At 39.7% G+C, this 25,649-nt stretch overlaps 1 protein-coding gene across 4 annotated transcripts in view; it reads right to left on the bottom strand.

Moving 5' to 3' along the window:
- Nucleotides 1-251: 251 nt before the first annotated feature.
- The window catches only part of klc1a (kinesin light chain 1a), a 35,257-nt gene continuing 9,859 nt past the window's right edge, over nt 252-25,649 (bottom strand). Inside the window, exons 5-16 of one of the 4 annotated variants that reach the window (XM_079287084.1) lie at nt 24,771-24,999; nt 23,583-23,670; nt 20,904-21,005; nt 19,066-19,239; nt 18,554-18,653; nt 18,192-18,244; nt 17,530-17,597; nt 16,622-16,730; nt 15,434-15,595; nt 7,863-7,996; nt 5,365-5,425; nt 252-3,977 (exon numbers count right to left, since the gene is read on the bottom strand). In XM_079287084.1, coding sequence (XP_079143210.1) covers nt 3,912-3,977; nt 5,365-5,425; nt 7,863-7,996; nt 15,434-15,595; nt 16,622-16,730; nt 17,530-17,597; nt 18,192-18,244; nt 18,554-18,653; nt 19,066-19,239; nt 20,904-21,005; nt 23,583-23,670; nt 24,771-24,999 — 1,346 coding nt within the window. In that variant the 3' untranslated portion in view covers nt 252-3,911. Of the gene's footprint in view, nt 3,978-5,364; nt 5,426-7,862; nt 7,997-11,702; nt 11,961-15,433; nt 15,596-16,621; nt 16,731-17,529; nt 17,598-18,191; nt 18,245-18,553; nt 18,654-19,065; nt 19,240-20,903; nt 21,006-23,582; nt 23,671-24,770; nt 25,000-25,649 lie in introns of those variants that run through there. The other 3 variants (XM_079287085.1, XM_079287086.1, XM_079287087.1) reach the window with 3 other exon arrangements.

Here is a 25,649-nt window from a genome sequence, read left to right as displayed (position 1 = left end):
TAAGAAAAATAATAATTAAGGAGTACATATATATATATGTATACTTCTTAATTATTATTATATATACTGTTATATCTACTCTATTCCATATATTCCGTAGCTGTCATAAAAATTACAATTTCTGCTTCTGAAATAAATAAGAAGAACAAATTGCTAAAATTGAATCAACTCAGAACTGTTGTGTGAGAGTTCTGTACATTATGTTTCGCATGACATCAGATATTAAAAATCACAAGAGACACGTCACGGATTTGAGCGTTTTATTTAAACACAGAGGAAACCTAAAATAACTTCAGTTTGCAGACAAACGTCCTCACAACTCCAGTGAAGTTAGAGAGTAAAGAACACCGTTCTGAACAGGTTAACATATTTCTGGTGAGATCTGCTGTCATGATGATGCTCTATTACACTGTTATTACACTGTTATTACCGTCTAACAACACTACAACAAGAGGACTGTGCAGTCAGCCTACATGTCCGAGAGGACAAGTCATGAATGCCAGTTTCATCCAGGAACATTTTCTGTACGTACGAGATGCAATGCTGCTCTGCAGGAAGCAAAAACATCCTTAAAATGATTTCATGTTTCACACAAAACAAAAACAAAATCTCACTTGAACGAAGCTGCTGAAGATCAGACATAAAAGATGTTTGTTCACTTTCTTTTAACAGAATACAGTTTTAAGTTTCTCCAGACTTCCTCTGAGTGACTTCAACAAAATAACTGAACAAAGAGCAGTGGGAGCTGGTGTCTCTTATATCTTAACTATACTGTTAATAACTGAGACGTTCTGTCGCAGGACGTGACCAGAATATTACATTTGTAGTATTATACAGTAAAATATAAACAATTATCTGATTATTACTTTTAGAGCTGCAGATAATTAGTTGAAAATTAGTCAGCAACAAGTTTTTTTCTTTAGCAAAAATACGAATATTAATTTATATAATTTACTTGTTTTCGTTTCTCCAGCCAACTTGGAAGATTTCCTGTAGAAACAAATCTGTAAAATCATTATTTTCTGACATTTTATTAGAATAAAAATGATTTATTCAAGAGCATAATCAGCAGATTAATCAATAAAGAAAATAGTAACGTACTCAACCGCTGGCTCATTTTGTAACATCTTCTTCAACTTAATATAACATAACATTAACTGTGACATAATTATTCCAATTAGATTGAATTAGTTTATGTAAGAAGGGAAAAGCTATTTTAACATTGCTGCATTTCCCCCAGACTGCTAGAAGGTGATTCATTTAAACCCTCGTCCACATCACGGCTCCACACAACAACACGCTCCACACAACAACAACACGCTCCACACAACAACACGCCCCAAGGGTTTTTATGTGGAATTTCCAACTTTGAAATTTCAAGTTGTGCAAAAACATGATTTATTCACAAATTCAGGTAGAAAATTGTGTCCAAATATTTATTAAAGTTGCCTAATTTCAGTTTTTCATTTTCTGATTTCTGAAAAACAATATTTATGATGATAAATTAAAAATGTAACAACAAATACGTTCAACATCAGGTTACGTTCTATCAGTTCTATCATCAAAGAAACAAATTCAAAAACTTAAAGTTTCCTTCAAACCACATAAGCTCAGATTCAGATTTTTATTTTTCACATTTGAATTATTTCGGTCTTTCTTTGCTTCCATATAAACCTAATTTGCATTTTATTCTTGTGTAAACTACATTCAGAACATTAAATTACATCTTTACAACACTTCGTCACTTTGTTGCCAGTTGCTGCAGGTGTTGCCTGTCTGTCGTTGCCCTAAATGTTGCCCGGTTCATCAGAACCAGCAGACGTCGTGAAGTTATGTGCCTCGTTACTTTGTGCAACAAGAAGACGACGCGGATTAAAAAAAGACTGATCAACAGTCGACAAGAAGCTTCTGTCAATAAAATCATCAGGAAAACAATAAGAAGCTCATTCAAAAAATTCGATTTTTAACATTTTAAAAATCACTTTGACTAAATTATTGCCGGCACAGAAGGAAAAATAACCATGAATATTATTCAAGTCATCAAATATATTCAGTTTATATATTTACATGTCAGGTCTTCATCTTTGTTCTTTTAATGGAGGGAAAAATGATTCTTATAAAATAAGGTTTTGAAAGCTTTCATTTAAATTCTCTACTTCGCTCCAGATGTTAATTCATTTTCATCAAATCAGAATCAGAAGAGTTTGTTTTAAACACAGGAAGGTAAAGTCAAAGCAAAGCTTATTGCACATCCCAACTAGAGTCCATGTACTCTCACACAACAACAAAGAATGTAAAATGCATCAGTCACATGATCTGATCTGTCAGTACAATAATCAATAGAAAGTTAAATGTTTGCAGTGCAAACATCTCATTTATGAGAGACACATTTACACACATGAAACTGAGTTCAACTCACCCCAGCTTCAGCCTTTCTGTTGTGAGGATTTGCAGCTTTTCTTTCTCTTCTTCTTCAGTAAATTGAATATTTTTGGAGTTTTGCAGTTGTTTACGTTTATGTTTGCAGTCTTAAGTTATTTGTGTTTTGGATCCAGCTGCTGCTCAAACAGATGTTTCCATCCTTCTTGTTAGTGATTCATTCTAGTTTTAAATAACACTTTACAAAGTGAACCGCTGATATACAGTGATATAAATATCTGTTAAATTATATCTAATATAACGAGCTATAGGAGGAACATCCCTCTTATTTTGGTTAAAGCAAATATATATTTTTACATTTGCAACTTCGTCTCTGGAATAATTCTTGCATGATAATAAGTATTTTTAAATATTTCATAATTTGCACTTTTTGGTTGGATTTGTTTCGACTTTCCTCACGTGGTAAAGTGTTGTCTTGAGTTAACACCGACAATCAGGAAGTAACCCGAATGCTGTAACATTTCTCCGTTAACGTGAACGTACAGCGATCGATCCTGAGAGCGTCCCGCCTCCGTACTTAACGTTTAAGAAGACAGCGCTGATATTCAGGAAGATATTAAGATAAACTCTTCAGAGCAGCGCGAGGACAGAAACCAATAAAACATCATTTACAAAAAAAAAAACACAAATGTAAACACAGAACTTCATTCGGAAAAAGCTAAATGAACACAGGACGGAACATTTTAGGGAAGAGATGTAACTTCCGCTGTCTTAATTCATGCGGAAAATAATCTATTTCAAATATTCTCTGTTTAGCTCCTCGTGTAAATATTTCTTTGTTACAGATCTTATTTTCTTAATTAATGTAAAAACCCAGGTCAGAACCTCCATTAGAAAGCTGCTATTATCTAAATCTTCTGTTATGAACACGAAGAAGAGGAGTAAAGCCGTGACTTTTAGACTCTATTATCGACGAACATACAGTCGTGTTTACGTCCAAATGTCACGTACATTTGAACCGGATTTCTACAAACTTTGTACAAGAAGTTGCAAATGTTTCCATTAATTACCGTAATGTGATTAAAACGGAGCACTGGATTATCTGATGAAGATAAAGAGTTTACTCAACTCAAACTGCCGAGCTCATCTTCGTCTTCACCGACTTTTTAACTGGACCAACGAGCTGAGAGAGAAATGTTTGTACAAAGAGCTCCACTCTGCATTCAAGCGCCAGCATTAAATATAAAAAAAGGACTTGGATTTGAGATCACTTCCACCAGCACACATGTAACAGTACATACACATATATACACACACACACACACACACACACATCTCTCTGTATGCTCCTCTTGTTGTGTCTCGAGGAAACAAAACACCACAAACTTTCCCAAAAAGTGCAGAGACACGTAGGAACCTGCACAGTGAGCACTTGGTGGTGCGATGCTGAATTAGGAGGGTCTGGACAGGAAGTGACCAGGAAGTGACCTCTCAGGCTCCGCCCCTAAACTCCTCCAGGGCCGAATCGACCTTCAACGCGCCAGGTCGGTGTGGCTGGCACTCAGGTCGCGACTTATTCTCAGACGATTATTTCGTTCCTGGAGGAAAAAAAGAAGAAAAGAAAACAGATATTAAATTAAGATTATATTATATATATAAGATTAATATTAATGCATCATATTTATATTTGTTGATTATTCTACATCTCATTGATGTCATTAAAGTAACTAAAGATATTAAATAAATCATGAAAAAAACTACAATATTTGTCTGTGAACTAGAAGTAGAAAGCAGGAAATAAATGGAAATACTGAAGTATCGTTAAAGTACGCTAAATTGTAAAGACAGTACTTGAGTAAATGTACTTCCCACCACTGGATATGATATGAAAACATTTATTGTTCGGTAGCTCTGTGATAAAAGTTCAGTCTTAAATACTTAAACGTTGAATGTGACTTTATCTGAAAGAACATTTCTCGATGTGTCAAATAAGAACAAAAGAAAACCATTCTGTGTGTTAATAGTTTGTGTTGATTAGTCAATAATAACGATGTGAGAAGTTGGTGTGTGAGTCTCACTCATGTTGTGTTATCAGTGATGAATATGACAAAGAACCTTTAAGACATGAAGACACGAGCGCGACTGAGAGGAGAGTAAAAGTTCTGCAGTGGTTTGTTTCAACAATCTCAGTGAACTGACCACCTTCAACTTTGAAGTATTCTTATTAAAATGTGTATTTTTGAGTCCTATCGAGAGCATTTGGGGATGTATTAGTAAATGAATGTTTTGTTGTTTCTTTCTGATCTGCTGTGACTTCAGTCTCTAATGTGTTGAACACTCAGACATCCGTTGACGTGATAATCAAACTTTAGTTTCACTATTTAGTTTCAAAACTTGAAGAAAAACTCTGTAAGTGTTGTATTTTATCAGCACACTTTAAAGTGTGTGTAATCTTCCTGTATTCAGAGGTAGAATAACCTGGTTAGGGCCACAAACAATTTGGATTATCAAATAATCAGTTGATTGTATATTTTAGTAAATGATTTTTTCGTCAGAAAATACTTAACACCGCTCACAATCTCTCAGATTTAAAGTTGATTATTTTTCTTTGCCCGACAGCATAAAAACTTAAAGATATTAAATTTACAATCATTTCTCATGATTCAGAAGCTGGAATAATAAGTTATTTTGCATTTTTTCCTGATAAATTACAATGAATTAAATATAAATGTGGTTATAAACATCCTGTAGATGTTTTCTGATTCTTTCAGAAAAGAACCTGATCATTTGATAAATCTTTGTCCGAATTAATAAAGTTATTCCGTGTACGGAAGACATTAATCCATTTAATTAATAGATTTTATCGTCTTAAATAAAGCTCAATAAAACCTTTATTGGAGATCACAACAGTGTGACTGTGAGCTCGACCTTTGAGGAGATGTTTGTCCTTTAATAGAATCACAGTTTTACTTTTAGACGTCTTACTTGGTCGGTCGCAGCCTTGTCCACCACGTTAAGAACCCCCAGAGAGCTGGCTCGCTTCATGCTGCACCCAGAGGGACATGCGGGGGGGGGGGGGGGGGGGGTCAGAGGTGAGGGGTCAGAGGTGAGAGGGGGGTGGAGAGTCAGCTGTGAGGATTTTAGCTCAATGGAGATGGTTACGTTTGTTTATAACATCCATGATATTTTCACACAACGGTTACTTTAAATAAAACTTCCTGTTTATGAGATTTAGAAAGTTCAATATCAAACTTTTGGCATCAGTTTCTAATATAATAATTATAATTTAGGCTTTTTAACTTTTCGGTCCTTTAATTTAAACCACCATCATGTGGAAGAGCGCTGCTTTCACTTCTACGGTTAGTTGTAAAAAAAACTTTGATTATTCTACAGTAGAAAAACATGACAATTATTTACTAAACTGATCTTTAAAGCATCAATAAATGACTTATTAATAAAGCCGTTAGTTACATCTAAATAAAAGGCTCCTTATTGGAAAGTGGTACCAACATTCTAGTTCATCTGAAACAATCTTTTTATTGATCAGCTGTGAACTGAAATGTATGTGTATATATATATATATATATATATATATATATATATATATATATATCAGTTAAGTTCGTGCACACACCGACATTCATGCAACAAAAACGTCAAGTTCAGTAAAGTCAAACTGCAGAAACACTGTCCAGATCCAGCTCATTATATAATAATCAGAACAATACATAACTAATAATATTACTACTTTTTTGGAAGATATACGTCCTACTGAACAAAACAAACACTCAGTTTCATGTCTGTTAAAGAGAAATCTACCAAAAGCTTTTTAGACATTCAAACTCAACATTAAAAACACGATTTAAAATTTTAACTGAAGTTTTGTTGCACTTCAACCGTTCTCTATTCCCTTGTTCCCTATTCCCTTGTTCTCTATTCCCATGTTTCCTATTCCCTTGTTCTCTATCTATATCACAATCAAATAAAAAGGCATATTACACTGTATTAGTTGAGATAGGAGTGGGTTAAGAGAGCTCTTTAAGTTCTACACGTGAAGCGAAGCGACCTTTGAAACCTTTAGGAGGATATTTTGGTGACTCACCTGATTTATATTTTAGTGTTGATCTGGAAAAAGGTATTTTTATTGTCAGATATCAATAATAACGTCTAAAACCGACTTCATTCGCTGGCGGGAAGATTCAACTTCCATTCTAGAGAAAACATTTATCAAAGAAAAATCATTTCTGGTGTAGTAGATGGTGGTTTCTTAAAGATTTGTTAAAATGGACGTTTCTGCAGTGATCTGACGTCACTGATTGGTCCTGATGATGATGATGGCAGTGACATCATCGTGTCCATCAGAGAGGAAGAGCACAGAGAGGAAAATGGAAACCAGTGAGCACACAGATGAGGCATGCAAGTTCAAACATTCAAGGGAACAAATTTATTCATAAATAAAAAACAAAAAACAAAAATGAACAGCCATGCAGACAAGTTTGTTTTTCAGAGTAAACCCCACAAAGAAAAAATGAAAATAAAATCCAAAGAAAGTAAAACTGAACTATATTTCAAAACAAATTGAAATAAATCGTCCAAAAGCCACGAAATGCAATAAATAGGTTTCACCATTAGTTGTTAAAATAATTAAAAAAAAGGCGTCACAAGAATAAAAGCATCTCGGAAGCAGACATCAGATTCTACACGTCGCCCGTCACAGCATGCCGTCAAGTTCAGAGCGTTTTCATCAGTTTGCTTCTGTACATGTGCTGCTTATTGTACACACACTTTTCTACTAATCATGTTCAGGTTTGGTTTCTACGACGGAATATTACGACCGCTGAAAGAAAAAGAGACTGAAGCTGAAATATTTCAAGACTTAAGCTGTAATATTTAAGTAGAAAGTAATATTTCAGGAATTAAGTCAAAGTTTTGAGAATAAAGTAGGAAGCACCGTTACCAAAACTTTTAGATTCTTACATACAGCTTTCCCTCAAAATCTTGCAATTCTTTTTTCAAAATATTAAGCTTTTTTAAATTAAAATATTTCATTTTTTAAAGTTAAAATATTGCATTTTCTTCCTCAAAATATTAACAATTTTTATTAAAATAATGGGACTTTTTTCTTGACATAATGTCCCGTTTTTTAAATCTAAATATTACATTTTTCCTCACAAGATATGTCAAGTTTTTTTTTTTTTTCTCCATAGTCTCTTATACTTACTGACCAAACCAAAGCATGAAGAAGAAAAGTTGTCCACTGTACAGATGCAGTGAGGACAGAACAGCAAACCAATGTGATGGAAAAAGCACCAAAGTGTGCCAGTAAGAGCTCCATCATTTCATGTGCAAACAGCTTTAGAGTTACTTCACCGCCAGCAAAGCAGAGCCAATCCCTTCTTTTACGTTTCGGTTAGTCCTCCGGGCCTCCAGTGCATAAAGTCACCTGTCACCTGGGTGGGCCAGGTGTCTGTGGGGATAGTTACCCGGGGTTTTTGGGCTCGCTGTCTCGGGACGAGCCGCCGCCCTTCAGCTTGCGGACGAGTTTCTCGCTGCTGCGACGGATCGACGCTCTCAGTTTACTGAAGGAGCCGCTCCTCTTCAGAGAGCCGGAGCCGTCCTGATGGGAGACGTCACAGCGTTACACTCTTTCACAACACACTCCATTTTATTTATTGTTTTAATCGCTGCACATACATACAAACCAGGAGTGTATAACATGTGTGAACATTAGCGTAAGACTGGTGTGTTGTTGGCCAAAATTCAGGCCTTCTTTTGAATTTAATCATCAGAACTCTGACTTTTTCTCATCTGTAAAAAGACATTGAGTTTTGAGCAAAGAATTCAAAATACTGCATTCAGTGGCTGAAACAACATTTTTATACAATTTAGTCTCATTCATTTGGAATTTCTGGGACCATATGCCAAAAATATTCAGGTCATTCTGGATGAAATCAAAATGTTTGTGTGCAGCAGTCTTTAAACGTCATGCACACAACAGAAGTGCATGATCGTCCATGCAAAACGATGCAGATTTGTAAAGTTCTGTAAAGTTGCATTGTGACTCCCATGCTGCACAACTTTGGTCCGCCCACACAGGCGAGTCCAGTTACTGAGTGGCACCTTCATCTGTTGCTGCATGGAGTCCTACGTGACCCAAAAGACTAAATAACTAAAAACACCTGCGTGGTTGTGCAAAAGCTTTAATTTAATGTTTCCTGTTCCAACCAGTCTACTGAGCCTGGACAGATTCATAACCTCAACACAGACACAGAGGAGTTTTTAGTTCTTCAAACCAGAGAATATGAATCTAAACCTCAGTGACTACCAGTAGTCAGTGTCTCTAGCAGAGTAATGTTAGTCTGGTGCCCAGTGAAACGGAAGAGGAAGAAACTGAGAATGAAGCAGAGCATGCTGGGTACTGGGAAAAAGTATTCAGCCAAACTTCTAAAATCTGATTTCATCTCGAAAACAGTGGTGGAAGAAGTACTTTTACTTCAGTTAAACTAGTAATACCACAGTGTAAAAGAAAAAAGGTACTAAAGTGTTAGCGTCATAATACTTTAAGTACCAAAAGTAAAAGTACTCTTTATGCAGAATGGCTCATTTCAGAATATGACATTATTGGATTATAATTATTGACGCATTATAAGTATCATTAATGTTGCAGCTGGTAAAGAAAAACACACAAATATAAAATAAAACATGATTCATTGGTTGACTGTTATTAATTAATCTCACTCTGCAGTGTAACTAAAGCGGTCAGACAAATGTAGAGGAGCATAAAATAAATATATTCATACAGTATATATATATATATATAAATATATTCATACAGTATATATAATTATATATTATACATTATATATAATATATATATACACAACATATATATATGATAAAATCAATACTGGGCTGGTAATTGATAAACTGTAAATCAAACACGGTGGTTCTTTTGGTTCAGTCTTTATGATGATGAATATATAAATAATACAGTGTCAGAACATTTCTAGTAAGTAAACTAAATCTAAGGATTTGATCTGTTGCAGAGGTGAAGAATAAACTTTCAATCTGAATAAAATCATTTAATTCAAATTCAATTCACCAATTTTCCCTCTGTGATCAATTAAAGGGAAAATCCGCCTCCTTTTGTGTGGACGTCCAGTCCGTGTTGATGGCTAATGGAGCAATAAAATCCTCCCTGCATGTTAACTTGATGCATCATTCTCCCTTAAAGATCATCGAGTGCTGAACGAGCGTCATTACTTGTGGAGGATAATTTCTAATATTTGACTGATGGATAGTTTTTACTCCTTCTGGGACAAATGTGAGTTATTTTGAAGCTAACAAGGACCTGGTGATGTAGAGATCTCCCTTCAATGAGACAACGTTGCGTTAGCTTGAAGTATTTTAACTACTTTGACTCGAGTTCCAGGACCGAGAGTGCTGCTGCTGAGAGGTGTTATTGATGTTAAGAGCTCACTCACACAGAAAGAGAGGGAACACACAAAGAGGCGACAGCCACAGGTTTCAGGTGAGCAAAGAGTTTAGGTTTTATTAGAAGTTAAGAAAGACAAACTGTCAGATGCACAAACAGGACAGGAAGGACACGCAGAGGGATTGTTAGCAAGGAGCCGAGAGCAGAGACTATTTTAAATTCCCAAATTTCAATTGAACTTGTTTACAGCAAACTCCCTTCACCCATCGGGACATCTATATCCAGAGATATACAGAAGGTTACAGGCTGCATAAAGTGTTCGAAGCTTTAACTCGGACCATTTCATACCTGGAAGGCAACTGACACACGGTTGTATTGTAGGTTTAGTTTTCGATTGATCGGTGGACCGTCAGCAGGATGTAATCAGCTCTGTGTCGTTATATTCCTCCTAACTCACGTTAATCACAACCTGATGAGTCCAAACGTTGACTTTTTTCTGTCCAATAAAGATTTGGGAATGTTGTGAGTGTGGATAAATAAAGGACTGAATATGAACACAACTTCTATTTTACCATATTTTTGACAACCTCTGTTTGTAGGGAAATATATTAATTGTGCAACAGGCTGTAAAATCTATATTTCCTCTTTTATTTTATCTTTGCTGTTTTAGTCGTACAGATCTTCAAAAATGTCGATAATTTTTATCACGTTTGTTCGACGCGTCTGATCCTTAAATGTATCAAAGAAAACATAGAATGAGTGCTAACATTGAACTTATTGTTATGTTATGAACTTTGTATTCATCCATGATATGTTGATGATTAATCTGCTGTTCGTTTTTCTTGATTAACAGGTGTATTGTTTTGTCTGAAAATGACAGAATACAGTGATAAATATTTCAAATGATAATTTACCAAAATCCAAGATGACATATTTAAATTGTTGATTTTATCTTGAATGTTCAGTTTACGATCATCGATGACAGAAAGAAAGCATTAAATCCTCACATTTGAGAAACTAGAAATGATTTTTGCTCGACATGATTATCTGTTGATCGACTAATCTTTTAATTTCTACGTGCGTCACGTCACCGTTTGTTTGGTACATTATTCTAACATGCTTTAAAAAAACAAACAGCTTAAACGGCCTTCTAATCATTTCTTCAAGCTCCAAGAAAGCAAATAACTTTAAAGCCGGCAGCTGTTATTCTGGTTAAAATGATGTTTGTGTGAGATTTTAAAAGTTGAGAATCCAGGTAAAAATGGAGAGAGTTCTGCTTTAAAGACAAAGTACAACCGTCAATCTCCCCACACAATGTCCCCCAAAACAAGCTATTCACTCGACAGCCAACACGAAGGTTTAAAGACAGAAAGTAGAGAAGCGGAGTGTTAGAGGACAGCAGAAACAACATGAGAAGAGTTTAACGTCTCTCGAATACACACAGTCGAGTACAATGCTTCAAAGACAAACCCAACAGAGAGGAGCTTTTAAAAGCAACATTATCGCTGTGGTTCGACCCGGCGTGAAGAATCCCCGCCAGAGAGCGAGAGAGCGAGAGAGCGAGAGCGAGAGCGAGAGAGCGAGAGCGAGAGAGAGAGAGAGAGAGAGAGCGAGAGAGAGCGAGAGAGAGAGAGCGAGAGAGCCAGAGAGAGCGAGAGAGAGAGAGAGCGAGAGAGAGAGAGAGAGAGAGCGAGAGAGAGAGAGCGAGAGCGAGAGAGAGAGAGCGAGAGAGAGAGAGAGAGAGAGAGCGAGAGAGAGCGAGAGAGAGAGAGCGAGAGAGCCAGAGAGAGCGAGAGAGAGAGAGAGCGAGAGAGAGAGAGAGAGAGAGAGAGAGAGAGAGAGCGAGAGAGAGAGAGCGAGAGAGCCAGAGAGAGCGAGAGAGAGAGAGCGAGAGAGCCAGAGAGAGCGAGAGCGAGAGCGAGAGCGAGAGAGAGAGAGGGAAGAGAGCGAGAGCGAGAGCGAGAGAGAGCGAGAGCGAGAGAGAGAGCGAGAGAGCGAGAGAGCGAGAGAGAGCGAGAGAGAGAGAGAGTCAGAGCTGAAGGAAACTGCAGCGCTGAAGGGGTTGAGGCGAAGTGAAGCCAGGCGAGGCGTCCGTCATGCAGAAGACAAGTTTTTTAGAACCATTACAAGGCATCTGGAGTTACGCCTGCCGGACAGACGGAGCAGAAAGAAGAAAGAAGGAAATACAAACAGTGGAAGAGAGATGAGACAGTTTGAAAAAGAAGTCATGTAGCAGAGAGGAAGGAGAGAAACAGTGGAGGAAGAGAAGAGAAACAGGAGATTAAAGAGGCGACACGGTTATCCAGTTCCCAGATCAGACACAGCACCTCTCCACCAGCTTGTGCTTCAGCTTCAGACACATCTACACCTCTGAACCTCGAAATGTCAAAACACAGCGACCATACAGCTTCTGTGTTCACCACAAATGTATCCATAAACTCTATGGCTATTAGGCTGCTTTATAAAATACAAGGAAAACTAACTAATCCTTCGAGATGCAACAGCCTCTATAGTCCTTCTCTACTCACTTAAATATAGATAAACACGAATACAAACGCAGAAAGGCATCAGATGGTGATCACAGACCGTCTACGCAGAATAACTTCATTCCTCTGTGATGTAGTTTATAGAGCTCGCCACCAGGTGGAGCCTTTGCACAGTTTAACATGACGGAGAGATGCTGTGTCTGAATATCTGGAACATTTGTTAGCACAAGTAGACCGAGGTTACACTTTGTTAGAGCACCACAGAATAAAAGACGGAGGGGATGCAGGCAGGAAAACACATGAGAGCAGCCAGTTAGATACTTTGATGGTGATTTCATACAGAGTTATGAGTACGTTTCCTTCTGTAGGTTCCATTTGAGAAGCTAGAAACTGTATTTTGGGCAATTTTTGCAAAACCAATTACTCGTTTAAGTCATATTTGCTCTGCTTTTGAATGGATAAAACAAACAACCGTTTGCCTAAAATGTAGCTGTAATAAAAAACAGCACATTAGTGATCACAATAATAAACGTATCAGAGCTAACAGAGCTTTGGAGCCTGGTTAAAGGATATTCAACACAAGTCAACCTAAAGATAACCTGCATATTTGGAGTTTAAGCGTTTAATATGTTTTCAGTAAACATTCTCTTCCTCTCTGGCTGCCAACATGCTGACAAAGCAAGCAAAGGAAATAAAATAAAACCACACTTTACATTCTCCGGCAGCAGCTCGTCACACAGACGCAAAGGAGAGGTACATATAAACACAAACATCACACAAAGAGTACAGTACAGAGCCCGTGTTGAGTCAGACCAACACACTGATGAGTCACAGTGATCCTCAGAGGACCGGTTTAAGAGTCAAGTGACTGTTTTAACACCTGGAGGAGAGGGCTGGAGAGCAAGTGAGGATTTGTTGGAAGGCAAAGATTTAGTTTGACAGCTGCAGGGAAGCAGTGGAGGGCAAAAATACCGTGAACACCATGTTTCTACCCATCTGATATAAGTTATAGTCGTCTGTAATATTAGAAACCTGCGCTGTACAGTAGAGCTGCACTGAATAGTTTAAAGCGTGTATTTCTGCAACGTGTCAGATAAAGATCAGGCAACACTAATATTATTTATACATGTGTTTATATGACAAAATATTCAGCTACAGTTCATATTTGTTGGCGTTTAGCCTTTTAAACTGGGTTTTCTACAGACAAGGAGGCAATCTAACAGCCCCATGATTACATTTATACAACCACAATAACACGAAATCTACTTATTTTCCATGCGCTGATGTCATAATATATGACATATGAGGCTTCATTAGAAAACCTCAATAGAAGCTTTGAAGTGTAGTAAAATACACTGGGTAGAGCCCTAATACACGTTTAAATTATATTCATTATGCATACATACTGATCTATATACACATGTTCATTTAATGTGTGCACATTAGTTAGGGTAGCATTGTCACTTTTCTTGTTCCCGCCTCTCTGGTCGCTGCTGTGATGCTGAATAAAGTTTGATTTTATCTTAAATAAAATTGTGTCGTGAAGTTCGTTATACTTTATGGACTTTGTGGAGACATATGAGCCATACCTTTGTTTACTGTCAGGTGAAAGAGAGTCAAACAAGAGCAGCATTATTAAAATGTACTTCCAGCTGAAGCTCTTTCCAGATAAGCCGATATAAATATGTGCAGACATCAGCTGGTGACGTGAGACTAATAACAGCGCGTCTCTAACCAAACCTCCCACAGCCACAACCAGAGGTGCAGGAGGAGATGCTGATTGGCTGTCCAGGGCGCTATGACTCGTGTTGCTGTGTGAGCAGGCAGCAGAAAATAAGATGAGGAGCAGCAGCCTGCAGCGACTCTACATCTACATGTTGTTGTCTCTCCGCCGCTAGAGGCTGGAGGAAACCTGCAGCCTCTGTGAAATGTACCCGCTCAGCTGGGCGTGGTCAACGTGTGTTAACATGAGATGTGAAGGCAGCTTTAAGAGTCACAGTTAGTGGGAAAAGCTCTATAGAAAGAGAGTTTAGTGGTTTATCACGAACAAAGTGCTATAGTATGTAAGTAGGTCAGAGGTTTAGGCAGCGTTTCACTTATTAATCAAAGTGTAACAGTGAAGTACAAGCAAAAGCTACTACGGGAGTTGTGACAGTCAACCAGCACAGACCGTCTTCTGACTGTCGTTTTAAGAGATATTTCTAAAGATTAACGGAGTAAAGTAACAACCTCGTGGTGTCTTTCTGGACAGAAACCACTGAAACCCTCAAACATTTACATCCTTTAAAGTCGACCGCTCACCTCTACGTATTAGTACCCAGCAGATAAAACACGGAGGATCTAATCTGAATGCGTTCGTCAAACACAAAGCACACAATGAACGAAGGGATCAAACTGGAGATTTTGAATCTTCACTTACAGTCAATCAACGAACAACTTTGATTTTAGGTACATTAAAAGCGAAATCACACTATATTTAACCATCATTTGTTGTTTTTATTGAGCAGAGTTTTGATATTTTCTGTCATCTTGAGACAGAAATCAAAAACGCATCTTTTAACTTCAGCTATGAATAATAAACTGGCCTCGGCCTCTTCTGGTTTACGAGTTAACGCATGAAGAACTGTACTTTAACGGCTGTCTATCAGATAACTAGAGAGGAAAACTAGTGATGTGCACAGCAGATGTACTGTAGCTGACATCAGCGTGGATGCAAAGAGGAACACATGCACACCGGCTCCCAACCACAAAGCTATTTAAATGGACCACAACGGTTGTGGAGAAACTTGTGGTTTGTCACATTGCAGCTGTTTCCTGATGTTTCAAATTGCATTTTTACTCGTCAAGGATTCACCCGAGACTTGCTGCGCATTTTATGGTTCTATTTATATTATTTTAATAGCGCCAACCTCACCAAGACAAAGATAAGTAAAGCAGTTCAAACAATCTACATGGAGGGTAATATGCAGTTATTAATCTCTCTGTATTAACAGTATACATGTAGATACGGCTCATATTTATCAGACTCGATCTGGTTCTATGTGGCTTCTGTCCTGAAAGAAACGCGTTGCTTGTTACATAAACATGTGTGGAGACTCTCAGTAGCGTGTCGAGGGCTGTGTACTGTACTTACCCCGTTCCACTCCACGCTCATACTCACTTCCTCGCCACCGTCCGGCCCGCTCTCGTACTTCACCGCGTCGGAGGTCAAGCTCTCGCGGCTCCGCTGCTTCTCGCGGGCCTCCGGCTCGCTCAGGACCTCCGCCACGCGCTGCTTGTGCACAGTGTCCAGACCCTGATGAATAAATAAACACACACACACACGCACACACACACAAAGGCAGCAATAAATGCCAATTCAACGAATCCAATCAATGTAAAAGCTGAGCACCTCTGCCACCTGCAGCTAGAGCACCCTGCCACACACATGGACACTATACAGCTGACAGGAGCAAATTCAGATGGATTGATCTCCAGGAAAACAAGTAAAATGAAGTAGCGTCTGCTGTAACGCTATCATTGTGCAGCATTCATTATGACGAAGTGCAAAGACTGTTTCCTTTAACATTCTGAAGAATGAATTATTCAAGACTGGAAAACAAACCAACAGGATCTGACTCAAAATGTGTGCTCTGCTATTGTTATGAACATGCGCCTCCCTTTTAACAATTAACAGATTTGAAACTGTACTGAATCTTTAAAATTCAAATCTAATTTTGGACATTTTGTTTTAAATGTAAAAGTATAACTTTTCCATTTACAAAGTGCAAACATAAACCATGACCACATAAATTACGTGTACGAAAAAAATGTCGATACGTTTTCTCAGAACTATAATAAAGCCCTAAATATTGACTTGATTTGTTATAATAATCAGTTAGTAAGTATCGATCATTTCTAATATTTAAATTCGAATTATTTATAATTTGATTACCTAAATGATGGTCTCTCCAGCTGTAACAGCAGGAATCCAGTTTAATTTGAGCATCATGTGTAACTTCCCAACCGAGAGGTACTAAGGACATTAAATCCTGGAGAGAAATCCTAATTCATGATGAAAGCTACGGGGCTTCTCCACAGGACACCCCGTTAGATCTCATAAGCAACGTGCCTCAGAGTGTTGAAAAGCTGCACTCCACGCTTCATCACCTCAGTCCTAATTTGACACCAGATTGATCCCGTTTTGCCTTTTTAATCTGCATTAAACGCCGAGTCGACCCATCTCATCTGCCTCCAATCTCTGCAGCTTAAACACCGACAGCGACGTCTGAACCGCAGAGAGGACTCCTGCGTTATTAGTCACGTGATCCGGAGCCCGCACCTGCTTTCTGGAGCGCATGGCAGCTTCCTCCAGAGTCTCGGCCGCCTCGAACTTGCCCTGGCGCCTGTAGAGGGCACCGAGGTTCTTCAGGGTGGTGGTCACTGTGGGGCTGCAGAAAAACAAGGAGGAGGAATATATTTCACCACAGAGAATCATTCTGCTGAAGGAGGAGTAAATCCACTGATTTAGAGATATCAATATTACTCATTTCAATTAAGCGGTTTTGTTCTTCAAATGTCTTTCGATATAGTAGCAAAGCAACAGAGAGGCGGAGTGTTTTCTCTTCATGAACTCAAATATGTCTTGCTTTGTAAAAAAACAAATCCATGATAGATTCATCTGCTGGATATGTGGTTCAAATGTTTTTGTGAATAATATTTTGTTGGTACAAGAGAAACCGCAATAACTTAAATTACAAACGATAATATTTATACAGGAAAAGAGAAATACATCTACATAGCCTGTGTGCTGTGTTAACCATGTCAGAAAGAAGTGATCTAAAGGGTTAAACATATACTGTATACATATGCATGTGAATTCAAACAAAGATGAAGAGCAGCTGTTCTTTGAACTTGAGGGTTGAGAGCCATTTAAGGGATCTTTGGATCAATCTGAGGGGTCAGAAGATGATTCAACACATTTCATTTTCACAAAATTATGTTTACCTTTTAGACTTTTCTCTAAAATGTGCAATTTTTCTGGCAAATTTACTTACAAAAAAAAACTGGTCAGAACCAGTAGTTATACAACCGATGATGAAAGGGTCAAAAGTAGACCTCACTTCGTTCTAAAGGGTCACAGGATCATTACAGAACCTTGTTGAACATTAACATGCATCTCTACTTGTTTGTTTGCTGCTGAGCATCGGTCCTCTTCACTCAAACACTGAACCCATCAAACAAACTGACCTGTCCACTTTGCAGGCTTTGTACCAGCCTCCATACTCTCCAAACGGTGAGCCGTCCTTCTGCTTCCCCTACGAGACAAAAACTCACGAGTGTAACACGAAACGTCTTCATCTGCGCACCCCATGGACTAAAACGTGAAGTGACTTGTGCATTAAAAGGATGAAGATGAACCCATTTTAAAACCAGAGGCTTTTATTTTTTCAATACCGTCAACGAAAACATGAAGAGGATATTTAGTGGTGGGATTACTGTCGAGTCAGGTTTCCTTCTCTGAAACCTTTTAAAACCATGACCAAAATAAACTCCTCTCGTCGGGTACTCGCACCATCAGCACTGGCTGGTTATTACAGAGGCTTAATCTGCTAATCCAACCCTCTGTGAAGTCAATCCTTCCTATTTCATCTTAAATACAATAATGAGAGTCAGAGGAGTTTAATGCAGCTGTCAGTGTGACTCAGTTTTTCTTCTCTGTGCGTTTGTTTGTCCCGACTTGTGTTTGATTTTTCTGCTGTTAAAAGTGACTTTTTAAAGTAATCATCATCAATCTCGGGGACAAACACAAGATCCACAAAATATGAGTGTGTATATATATATAAATATATAAACAAATAACTAGAATTATACTTCACAGGTTGACTAAAAGATAGACAGACTTTGCTCACCTTGCTTTGCTCCTCTCTCTCCTCAGCATGCATCCATATTGGTTTGTTCTCATCTGCAGAGGAACACGCAGTGCAGTGCATCAGTGCTGATAAACATTCAGATAAACAGCAGCAGGGAGGACCAGTTTTAACAAGTCACTCTGGTTCTGAAGAAGTGCGTTGGCTTTTCAGCTGAAAGGTCGTTTTTGTTTAAAGCAACCAAAATGCCTGAAATATTAACCTTTACAAGAGAAGAAGAGAACAGCGGGAGATGTCAAAGAAGTACAGGTCTGTTTGTGTGTGTTGGTTTAGAGTCACTACTGAATGAGGTGTGTGTGTGTGTGTGTGTGTGTGTGTGTGTGTGGTCCGGTCACATGTCGTACCATCAACGGAGCCGAACTCCCTCTCGTGAGCGCGGGTGAGGATTTCTTTATACAGAGTTTCAGCCTGCTTGAACTTGCCCTGTTTCAGGTAACAGGAGGCCTGAAGAAGAGAAGCAAACGTTAAGAGTCAGCATGACGCAGGAAATGATAAAGCGGTTGTTCTAGTACATACAACACTCTCAGGGGATCCATGTTTTTATAAATATTTTCCACAAGTACAATTAAAAAGGTGCAATTTGTAAGATATGGCCACACGCAAAAATATAGTGGGCAGTATTTCACCTCTAATACTGGAATTTACAGTCATCAAAAACTACTTCCGAACAGCAGGGCAAGAATACGCAGAATTCAACCAAACTGCCGAAGAGAACACTCATCTTACACTCTCCTCGTGTGGCGTCGGCCTATAGGTTGCATATACTCTCCTCGTGTGGCACGCTCACCACTAAACTCGATCAGGCCAAAGGAATGACAACACAAGTGTTACTGGCTGACAAACGGCTTCCTCTCACCAGGTTGTTCTTGGTCTTGGCCACGTTGGGGTCGTCGGGGCCCAGTTTGGTCTGGTAGATCTCCAGGGCTCTCATGTAGTAGTACTCCACCTCCTCGTACTTGCCCTGGTTCTGACACAGCAGGGCCAGGTTGTTCAGCTGCTTGGCCACATCTGGGTGGTCCTTCCCCAGCACCTGGGACGGAAGCAAGAACAGAGTAAAGGGGGTTAAAACAACAGTCATTACATCAAACTAAATGACTTTTAGAGGACAAACTGTGTCTCACATGGGGCCATTTGGTCAACAGCTCTTCTTAAAGCTGAGAAACCACCACCAGGTGCTGTAGCTGCTCCTCAAATCAGTTTGCAGTTGCTCTCTTTAAGTGGCTATAAAACTTTGGAATTCACGAGTAACTGGTCAGCAATACATTTCGCTTCCATCTCTGAATTTCCCTCAGTTTAAATCCTCTTGTCTGGTTTTGTCATTTTGGATTTCCTGGACCACAAAGCCGTCTGGCAATATGTTGTCCATCAGCAATATTTGTTACATCTCTTGCCAGGTTGCGTTGACCCTTTCACTGCTTAACGCTCATTTGTAACGTTGCTGATCTTGAAGTTTGAGTCTTTACTCACGTTTCCCTCAACAGCAGGATCACCTGCATATTATGAGCTATTGGAGACCAATAAATCCAGGACGCCAAAATGGAAATTAAATCTGTAACTGGTGTCTAACCTACGGAGGCATCGCCTAACAGACTTCGACCTGCGGACTATCGACCTGCTTGATTAAATAAAAGCAGAGTACAAACACCTGAGTGCAGCAACAAACAGCTTTTATCACAGAAAACGATACCCTGCTGACTAAACGCAGCCAAAAGACGCAGAACCGGCATGAAAAACAAATCTTTGCATTAATGTGGATATGAGAGCGCTGTAAGCTTCTCCTGTGCGCTGAGGCGGCTTAAAGTCATGAAAGGAGAGTGCAGCGAGCGTGAAAGAGATGCAAAAGGACCATGAGAGACTAAGGTGACCAGACCTAGAAAAAGTGCAGTGAGGGTTTCATCTGCGTCTGACTGAGCAGAATAGAGAGGGAAAGACGAGGAGACCGGCTGAGACTTTGAATCTCTTTTTCCTTCCTGGCACTTCTTTTTCAAAAGAGGATGAAGGAGGACAGAATGCAAAAGAGAAGACGACATTAAGCGAGAGAAAGCTAGAGCTCTCTGCTGGCTTGAGAAACGCTTCAGTAACAACACTGAGGAATGGGAGACGTGAACAGAGGAAAGAGCACTCGGTGTGAAAAATCAGAGATGAGACGTAACTCAAGCAGCTTGTTGTTCAGATTATTAAAGTATGAATCTGTAGGAGGTCTGAGATCAAGCCTTCACAGGATCATCTACCTCAGTCCTCCTCCTCCACGTAACACATCTGACAGCTTTCCTGTAAACATCATGAGCTGGAGAAGGATTGCCATAAGCCGCGTGCGACGACGAGGTCTGGGTCACCGACGTGTTTATCGACAGACACCGTGTCTTCAAATACCAGAAGTGCAGCAGTCTGAGGTGATTTCTGGGAAGCTCTGAGAAACACTAGCTTCCTCTAAATGTAGGCTGAAGGGCCTCTACTTACAGGCCACAGACTGAATCCATGTTTTATCCAAATATTTACTGAATATGGGGATTTTTCTTTGGAGAAATCCTGAGATCCGTTTCTATCCCTCTGAGACATATTTCAATAAGCGGAAGTCTGAGTCTGGTGATGAAGAAAAGAAGCAGAAAACAGCTGCTTAGTCATGCTTGCCTGTCGTTTGTGTGACTGCTTCTGAATCTGTTTAGTCGTGGTGTTTGATGACCTTTGACCTACCTTTTCTCTGATCTCCAGCGCTCTCTTGCACAGAGGCTCCGCCTCCTTGTACTTCCCTCTCTTCCCATACAGGACGGCCAGGTTGTTGAGGGTGGCGGCGACCTGACAGGGACACAAACGCATCCATTACTTCATTTCATTCATTATTGGTGGTGAGCCTAAATCGTCTTCAACCGCAAGACTCCGCCACAGCAGCAAAGTGCCATTGATCTGGTGAGAGAGCAATCATCGAGGAGGAAGCGGAAACAGGAAGTGATTATGGTGGGCTGTAATTTGATCCCAATCAGATGTACGATGAATCTTGTGCACTCAGGAAGAGGGAGACTACCGAGGTCGCCTCTGATCTCTGATTCAGACAGGCTCTGGTGGCCATGTGGGCAGAGTGGGAGGAAAGGAAGGAGGGAGGGCAGAGGTGACTAGAGGAGGGGAAGGGAGTGTAACAGGAAGAGAGGAGGGAGATAAATAAAAGGGACAGTGCAAAAAGAAAATGCTATCACACTTACAAAACACTTTATCAATAAATTCATTCCTTAACTTTTCCTTCACAATCTATAAGAACGAACTCTAAAAGATGACGATCATTCCCCACAGACTCAGATATCAGAGAAGACAAACGACTGCAAATCAAATGATTCGACTACAAAGACGACGATCAATCTTTAAGTGTTCTTATGAACTACTTCACGGTTTCTTAACCAGGGGTCCTCAACTCTATAACAGGGGTACGTGTGTATATACGGTATATTTTAAAAAGTCAGACACGGCATTTTTCAGAGAGGTGACATGGTACATATCCAGAGTTATCATGCCGAGGTCCAACCTTCACCTGTCACCGGATCTGATTCACTGGATGTAGACTGTGGGTGTAAATCTGACATTGGTCGCGTATTTCAAGCGCCATTCTGCCCCCCCCCCCCCCTTACTATTTTGTAAGGACACCAACACTGCAACCTGGGCTTGACGCGCTCAAGATGTGAATGGTATAAAGTAATACATTTTTGTACTATAGCAGAATGCTAATGAGGCGGCACTGTGGTGAGATTAGTTGCAGACCAACTGGCAAAGCGACATACCACCCAATCAGCTCCTATGTAAACACGATGGACGTGTGTTGCTGCACGCATAATGGCCAACATTCAAAAAAAGGGCGAAAAGAAACGCGAAAAGAAGAGAGTTAGAGATTAAGAAGATCGTAAATACTGTAGAAGGAAGAAACAACATGGTGAGAGGAATCCCGGTGAGATAAGTTTATATTGTTGATAAAACTATGATTTTTTTATTATAAATCACTGAAATAAATCATTTATTTATATAAAGAACCATCAGGGCCTGGTGGCAGGATGAGAGGATGGAGGGCTAACCTCAGAGAGTGATGGAGATCCAGACAGTGGAGACACAGGCCTGCTGGGGTTAACACAGTATGTTTACGGTCACACCGACAAACAGAAGCTAATGGGGTCTGAGAGCAGGAGTGGGTCAATTATTTATGAACTCTACCGTGTTTGCTGTGATCGTTCTGGACTGCAGTCACAGATGCATCGCAATGTGTTTGGAAAAATGTAATTAGGAGACCTATAACATTTCCCAAGAGGCTTCAGGGCAACATGTACTCCTGTATTCCACTAGAAAACATAACAATTTAAACAGTAATTCAGAAGTTGTTGTTTTGTTCTTGACAAACAATATCCTAAAATAGAGAATTTCTTCTTCTTTTTGTATCTAAGAAGTAAAATTCATGTTCTTATATAGAGCAAATTCAGCAGCTGGTGTATTAGCACAACCCTTTTATACTATAAACCAGTTGAAGCTCCTGTTATTTAGAAGAGATAACACTTTTCTTTAGGAGTTCCACTTAGCAACTCTGAAACTCCCTGGAAGCTTCACAGGCTCTTTAATAATGATAAACGCCTCAAAACTGGAACTCAAGCACGACTTTGGCTGCGCTGTTATTACGGCTGTCAGTGTTGTTGTATGTGTTACCTGAAGGGGAGCAGGGTCACATGTTATTGATCGCCTGAGGGGGAAACCGGGACACTGCAGCAGCCAAAAATAGGTGTAGATCAAAGGTAGAGATAAAGAACGCTTGTTTCCTTTAAATGTATTAACTGCAGGTTAAAGTGTTTATTGTACTGCAGCCAGGAATCCATTGGTAGAGCTCTTCTTTGACTTTTAGTGAAATACACTTATTGGCTTTCTTTACGAGAGTGAGCGGAGAGGATCAATACCACCCTGGTGTCTGCACTGTAAATATGAAGCTACCGCCAACAACTTAGCTTAGCATAAAAACAGGGGGGGAAACGGCTAGCCTGGCTCTAACCAAAATGATATTATAATGATATTAATAATATTATGTTTATTCGTGATCTTTGGAGACGGCAGATTTTGTGACCTTTGACAGAGTAAGGCTAGCTGTTTCTAGTCTTAATGCTAAGCTATGCTAACCACCTAATCACTGTAGCTTCATATTTACGATACAAACTTGAGTGGTAAAAATCTTCTCATCTAACTCCCAGCAAAAGAATAAACGTTAAAAAATCAACGTCAAATAATCCGTTTAATGTTGCTCAGATGGGAGAAGTTGCTCAAATATTACTATCTGCCCTACATCCCATAATGTTAACAAAGGTACTGTGCAGAAAAAACATGGCTCAGCTGAATAAGTTAGACAGATGTACTCACAGCTGGATGGTCCCTGCCGAGAGTCTTCTCCCTGATGGCCAGGGCGTCGTTCAGCAGGTTGGCTGCCTCCTTGTATTTGTTCTGATCCCTGAAACAGACAGAAGCAAAACAGAGTCAGACAGAAACACAGCAGACACAGGCGGACGGACAAGCCCACAAAGAAAAGAAACATTAAACTAAGCTAACAGTTTCCACCAACAGTCCATTATTTTCAGGTGACGTGGGCCACACAGCTTTGCAGCAGTTCCCACAGTCGATGCAACAGTCTGCAGACAACAAGTCGACCCAGTCTCTCATTCCTGACTATTCACGGCACCGACTATTCACTGGATAAGATTTGTGTGAGAAAGAAACACGGGTCCAACCGCCTTGTGTGTCACGCTTTTGTTCTTTTCTTCTTAACACTTCGCCCAGCTCTATTACAATACTGTAAATCTCTGGTTGTGTCTGCTATGTTTGCTGTGTTCCACTTCTGTGTTCCACTTGCTAGAAAGGCATCCAACTATTATTTGGGAGGTCCTACAGAGGCCTGTCACACAATGCTTTGATGGTTGTTACCCAAAGTGAGTTGTGAGGGGTACAAACAGACTACATGCTGGAACCGTTATCACAGCTTTCTCTCTGCAAAAAAGCCGCCCCCCCCCCAAAATAAGAGCAATAAGAGCAAAAAGGTTAAAACAATTCCTTTAACTGATAACTACTAAAACGCTGTCCCAGCATTCACAGGCTTCAACTCTATTCTGAAGTCCTGAGGAGGCTGGTAAAGTCGTCGGCGTGGCCGAGGACTTTAAGGATTTACAAGCGAGTAAAGACTTGTGTTTTCATGGTGCTAACAGTGTGATGAAGGAAACAGAAGAGAAGCTGTATGTTAGTCCCAGCACTGACTGCAGTTGTTTAATATTATCATCATCTTCATAGGAAGTGGACAGAGAAAGAAAAATCTGATCTAGATCTTAATTTAAATAAAAAATATATTAACCATGCCACCAAATCGGATTAAATGTATTAACTTTTGATTTAGGTTAAAATGACACTCTTAAACGACTGAAAGAGGAAAGTGAAACAGTCGGCCATAAAGTCCTTTTGTAGCTGGTAAACTCCTGGAACTGCCTCCTTGATGTCTAAAACACTATTTAGGGAACAACAGCTAACAGCTCAGAGCCCAGAGGAAATACCTGATAGACCCACCTGTAAACAAGGGCGAGGATATTGAGCATGGTGGCCACGTCCGGGTGGTCGTGTCCAGAGGTCTTCTCCAGGTCTTCCAGGGCCTGTTTGCAGAGGGGCACAGCCACCTCGTACCTGCCCTGGGAGGCGTACTGGATCACCAGGTTGTGGAGGGTCCTCAGGCGGGCCGGGATCTCGTAGCCCCCCTGCTGGGCCGCCGCTGCCGCAGCGCTGCCGTGAGTCGGCTGGACTGGAGACACATGGAGGAAAGATTAGACGCACAGGACACACACCTCTGTTTTTTACCTTTTCATTCACGAATATATATTTGATGCTTTAGAGAGGGTTTATCTTTTCAAACTGTAATTACAGATAAAGTCAGTATTGTGTTCACCAATAATACATTTTACAACTAGTGATCTTTAAAATGCCAATAGCTTTGGTCCACTGATTATTTTCTTCAACAATCAATTCATCGATGTTCTATAAATTAAGTCACACTTCCCCAAATCCCAAGAAGACGACTTTAATACTCATATTTTGTCCGACTAACAGTCCAAAACCCAAAGATATTACATTTTCTATCACATAAGACAAAGAAAAACTTAAAATTCTCATGACTGAGAAGTTGGAAATAAGTCATCTTTGGCATTTTGTGCTTTAAATGACTGAGTGTTTGAATATGAATCAACTCAAACGTTGTTGGTTCAATTTAACATTCCTGTGAAGATATAATTTACTTGAGTTGCTATAAATAAGTCAAAGCTGAAACCACAAAAAACAAACAGGCTACTAACATATGGCCTGCAAACAAGATTATTCACACATAACCAATGACCTCATTCTGCTACAGCGCACAGCAAATGTGCTGCTTTCTGTGGGTTTACGAGGTCAGGAGGA

The sequence above is a fragment of the Melanostigma gelatinosum genome (genome assembly GCF_949748355.1).
Source record: "Melanostigma gelatinosum genome assembly, chromosome: 16".
Taxonomy (NCBI): Eukaryota; Metazoa; Chordata; class Actinopteri; order Perciformes; family Zoarcidae; genus Melanostigma; species Melanostigma gelatinosum.
The sequence above is the reverse complement of the archived record's forward strand: the minus strand, read 5'-3'. Positions and strand labels throughout refer to the sequence as shown.